Consider the following 5,655-nt stretch of genomic DNA (forward strand, 5'->3'; position numbering starts at 1 on the left):
TTATGATGCGAACAAAGAGCATGAAATCTTGGATGAAATGATCGCCGCGAAGATGGTGAAAACCAACTTAGGCCCATTTCTCAAACCAGAGCAGCTAAAGGGGAAGAAATACTGCAAACTCCATAATATGTAGAATCATAATACAACCGATTGTGTTAAGCTGAAGGATCATATCCAAATCTGGTTAAATAACGGTAGTTTGCAAGTAGAGGCGCCGACAACAGCAGCAGCGATGGTGGACCTAGATCCCTTCCCAGATACCGGCATCAACATGGTGGACGTGGCATGGGGTGAAAAAGATCAGCAGAATCAAAGTCCAGACCACGCTGCTAAGGATTTGAAAAGGGTTGGAGACAAAGTCGTGAAGCGGGAATCCAAGACTCGTTTACCCATCGTCCTATGCTCGCGGTGCAAGGAAGAATGTGACACTCAAGCCCTGCATGAGGAAACATCCCAGACTATCCGCTTTGGATCTCTGCCGCCAATACGGTTAGTATCATCCTCTAGAAACTTCCAACCATGTAGCCCAAGAGTATACAGTGGTTCAGAAACTCCTTTTCCAAGGGACTCAAACTTATTCAAAAAGTTGAAGACTGCGAGGGAAGAAGGGCAAGCAGATAAGCGGCAAGAGGTTTTAACCAGACCTTACATTCCACCAGTGTCGATGTCCTCCATCAAAGAAGGGAGATGATATACACAGAAGAAGGGCAAGGCGGGTGGAGATGAGCTCTTCAAGGAAGAGAAAACTCCAGCGGAGGTTTGGAAAAGCAAAGCGAACCTTGGAAGCCCTAGATCAAGGACTGATCAAACCATCGCAATTACTGAAACCTCCAGAAGAGTATCAGAGACAATTGGAGGCATTGGCCTCCAAGAGATTCGTTTCCCCGCAAGTTCAGAAACAGCAGCCCAAAGTATGGCACAAAGAGCAAAAGCCATGTGCCCCTAAGAGCAGCGCTCAGGAGAAGTCCCTAGTTCCCGCGAGGTAAGAACCGCCACCAGCTCGTAAAGTCAATGTTTGGCGGAGAGTATCTCGCGAAGGAAGAAATAGCGAGCCTTCCATCTTTGACAGGCTGGGGGGCAAAGACAATCGGTCCACAATTGTGCAGAAAGTTCAAAGCTTGGTGGTCGCTCTCCCAGAGGAAGTGCCAGTGGCAAAACAAATTTTAGAATCACTGAACCAGGTTCCCATGGTACAGGAGCACGAACAAGCCAAGGCGGTGATCCCCGCAAGAGAATCATTGGTTGCTTTCATGGCTAAACGGTTCAACACCGATATCCCAGCAGATGAACCCAAGCTCAATCTTGATGATGACATGGACGAAACAGAAATGGTGGATACCCTTGCAATATGGTTTATGTGCTCCCTGCTAAGTATGCCTTACCAGTCGCTGCGCAGGAATGCGTAGAAGCTAACGCGTTTGGAGAACAGAAGTTGCAAATCACTTCAGCCGCAACAACGCAGATAAAAGAAGCAGTGTTCCTTGAGACTGAAGAAGCTAACAGTAAGGGTTTCTTCATGAGCTTCACAAGACCCACACCAGCCATGGTGCAACACATGCGACCTTTGTATATCACAGTAGAAATTAATGGGACTAAGGTCAGCAAGATAATGGTTGATACCGGCGTGGCTGTGAATGTCATTACTACGAGAACCATGCATCTACTAGGGATCAAGAAAGAGAAGATCCAATCCACGTCCCATACGCTAAAGAACTTCGCGGACTGTGACCAAAACATTGAGTTTGATTTTCCTACGAGTCAAGGTGGGTCCAGTAGAAGGGGTTTATGCTTTCTTTGTTACAGATTGCTATGCGGCATATAGCGCAATTATGGGCCGTGACCGGATCAACAGGAGTTATTGTGTCCCATCCACCCTTCATCAGGAGCTGATCATATGGGACAGAGTCGCGGACAAGGCGGAAATTGTTAAAGCAGACCCGCGACCTTTTCGGTGTCCGCCAACTACTTGGACGCAAGGTATTACGTAGAACCAATCTCTCTTTTACAAGTCGTTGGTATTGATGATAAGGGCCGCCCCACAGGGATGACGACCTCTGAATTGGCATAATGGGGGCTCGCGGTGGCAAAAAACGACCTCGAAAGGCCTGGATATGTGGTGCCATCTCTAAGTGTTAATTAATGGATCACGAACTCATGGAGGAAGAGGTAGAGGCCTTCCATTCCTTGTATGAGAGGCTATCCTCATACTTGGTGGAAAAAGAGGCTTATGATCGAGTCGCGACCTTAGAAATTGTTAATGAAGAGTTCACAGACAAAGAAGGGAGGAAGAAGAGATTCAGCTTGCTCAAGAGGCATTGGATGACACACCTCCGAAGGTTAGGGACCCTACTGAAAAGGTCAATCTGGGAACAACTGATGAGCCTATAGAAGTGGCAATCAATACTTACTTAGAGCCTAGCGAGAAACAAAGGCTCGTCGAATTATTGCTGGAATTCAAGGACTGCTTCACGGAAAAATACGAGGACATGCCAGGCCTATCACCAGACTTGGTATGCCACAAACTACCAACGCTGCCTGATAAGAGGCCTTTGAAGCAAGAGCCGCGAAAAATGAGCTCGGAGACCCAAGTTCTGGTTAAAGAGGAAGTCGAAAATGATGCACAAGTCGGGCATTATTAGGGTAGCCAAGTACAATCAGTGGCTGTCCAATATAGTGCCTGTTCGCAAGAAGAATGGCAAGATGAGGATCTGCGTGGATTACAGAGACCTTAATTTGGCTACACCTAAAGACTTCTACCCCATGCCTGTTGTAGACATGTTGGTAGACGCGGTTGCAGGGCACGAACTGTTGTCTTCCATGGACAGCAAAGCGGGATATCACCATATTCCGGTCGTGGAAGAAGATAGACACAAGACTGCATTCCACTGCCCTGGGTTCACGGGAGTTTTTGAATATGTGGTCATGCCTTTTGGACGGATGAATGCCGGAGCAACATATCAGAGAGCCATGAACCTGATCTTCCACGATATACTTGGGAAGATCTTAGAGGTTTACATTGATGACGTCGTCGTGAAGTCTAAGAAGAGTGGAGATCACTTCACGGATCTCAGAAAAGTTTTCGAGCGCATGCGGCTACACAAGCTCAAGATAAATCCCGCCAAGTGCGTTTTTGGAGTTCAGGCAGGCGATTTCCTGGGATTCATTGTCCATCAAAGAGGCATTGAGGTCCCTGAGGATAAGGCAAACGCGGTCATCAACGCATCTCCCCCATGAACGAAGAAAGAATTACAGCGACTACTGGGTAAGATCAACTTTTTGCAATGATTCATTTCTAACTTTGCGGGAAAAATCCAGCCGTTTTCCCCACTACTGCAGTTGCAAGGACAGAACGAACGAGTTTGTGTGGGAACCTAAACATCAAGAGGCTTTCGAAAAAATCAAGGCCTATCTGGCGAGCCCACCAGTGCTTGTTCCTCCCAGAGCTGGATTTCCATTAAAGTTGTATGTTTCAGCAGCTGAGGCTTCCATGGGTAGCCTCCTCGCTCAGGATGATGAAGAGGGTGTCGAACATGCCATCTTTTACCTCAGTAGGACACTCACAGATTGCGAAACAAGGTACACTCCAATGGAAAAGCTGTGTCTTACATTATACTTCTCAGCTTGCAAGTTACGGCATTACATGTTGTCCTTTACTACTTGCATCATTGCTCAAACCGATCTAGTCAAGTATATGCTATCGCGACCTATCCTGAGAGGCCGTATTGGCAAGTGGGTGCTCGCCTTATCAGAATTCTCACTACAGTATGTCCCACAAAAAGCAGTAAAAGGGCAAGCTATCGCGGACTTTCTGGCACATCACCCTATGCTGGATGTCCCCGCGGTTAGAGATTTAGAGGTCGCTGCCACAACTTTAGATCGCCCAGATTTGGCTTGCTTACCAGAGTACGCCGCACTGTATCAAACCACAGTCTCATTCCAGCCCTGGGTGTTATATTTTGACAGGTCAAGAACAGATACGCTAGCAGGAGCAGGAATTGCACTGGAGAATCCGGCTGGAGATCACTTTTCGTACTCATTCCAGTTGGAGTTTCAATGTACCAACAACCAAGCAGAATATGAGGATTTAATCATAGGCCTAGAAGTACTGTTGGAAATGGGAATCAGAGATGTACAAATATTTGGCGATTCTCTCTTGGTTATTAATCAGTTGTGAAATGAGTTCAGATGCAATAGCTTCACGTTGGTCCCTTATTAGAACAAAACATTAGAACTGTTGGACCAATTTGATAACGTACATCTTGAGTACATTCCTCGCGAGTGAAATTTTGCAGCAAACGAGTTGGCCCATCTGGCAATAGGGGTAACATTGAGATATGACATGCGGGTGAGAATCCTTAAAGTCGAGCGTCACACGCTTCCTTCATGGATGGCGAGAAGAGATCCTCCAGACGATACCTTAATCGCGACCCTGGAATCCATTGACGTGGATTGGCGCATCCCTTTGATCAATTATCTCAAGCATCCTGATCAGACCACGGATAGAAGGATACGCTATCTTACCCTCAACTACTTCCTCAGAGGTGATGAACTTCGCAGACGAGGAGAAGATAGCGTGGATTTCAGATGTGTTTATGGCCGTGAAGCGAAACAACTCATGCGCTAAGTTCATTCTGGCATTTGTGGCGCTCACCAAGCAGGTCCAAAGATGCGATGGTCGCTCAGATGACATGGATATTTTTGGCCCAGTATCTTGAAGGATTGTATCGTGTTCGCTAAAGGTTGTTTGGACTGCCAAGCTCATGGGCCTGTCCAGCATGTTCCTAATATTCCAATGCAGCCCATTATACAGCCTTGGCCCCCAAGAGGATGGGCGCTAGATTTAATTGGGATGATTCACCCACATTCATCACTTCAACACAAGTTCATCATCGTCGCGACCGATTTCTTTACAAAGTGGGTTGAAGCAGAACCTTTGAAGGAAGCATCTGGTGGCACGTTGTGACAATTCCTATTCAGAAACATCATCTGCAGATTTGGGATCCCAGAAGTTTTTGTTTCGGACCGGGGGGCAGCTTTCATGGGTGGTGAAGTTGATAAACTGGCAAGAGAATAAGGAATACAGTTCATCCATTCCAGTCCATATTATGCTCAGTCTGATGGTCAAGCGGAGGCCAGCAACAAGATCATTATCAATTTGCTGAAGAAAATGTTGGAAGTTAATCCACGACAGTGGCATGAGACACTTTATGAAACTCTTTGGGCTTACCGCACCTCTAAGCGGAATCCCACCGCGACAACACCTTATGCTTTGATGTTTGGCCATGATGCAGTCCTGCCGTTGGAAGTCAACGTCCAATCATTACGAGTTCAAGAGCAACATCATCTCATTGGAGAAGACTACTTTCAGGCTATGTGGCAGGAACATGAAGACCTTAGCGAAAAACGGTTGGAGGCTTTAGATAATTTGGTCATGGAAAAGCAACGAGTCGCTCGCTCCTATGACAAGCGGACGCGGGGAAGGAGTTACAGCGAAGGAGTGTTGGTTTGGAAAGCAGTTCTCCCACTTGGAGAAAAATTAGATGGTCGCGGCAAATGGATTCAAAGATGGGAAGGCCCGTACATCATCTATAAAATCTTAGAGAAAGGAGCTTTTCATCTCAAGGACCTGGATGGAGATGTCCATCATAACCCTAT

At 46.7% G+C, this 5,655-nt stretch overlaps 1 protein-coding gene across 1 annotated transcript; it reads left to right on the forward strand.

The window, feature by feature from the left end:
* The first annotated feature begins 2,154 nt into the window (after positions 1-2,154).
* Positions 2,155-4,174, forward strand: LOC112164267. Its single transcript, XM_024300487.1, has 3 exons — positions 2,155-2,336; positions 3,316-3,548; positions 3,621-4,174. Exons 1-3 carry the CDS (start codon positions 2,155-2,157, stop codon positions 4,172-4,174), a joined length of 969 nt encoding a protein of 322 aa, XP_024156255.1.
* The last annotated feature ends 1,481 nt before the right edge of the window (positions 4,175-5,655 follow it).

Source organism: Rosa chinensis, chromosome 5 (genome assembly GCF_002994745.2).
Source record: "Rosa chinensis cultivar Old Blush chromosome 5, RchiOBHm-V2, whole genome shotgun sequence".
Classification (NCBI taxonomy): Eukaryota; Viridiplantae; Streptophyta; class Magnoliopsida; order Rosales; family Rosaceae; genus Rosa; species Rosa chinensis.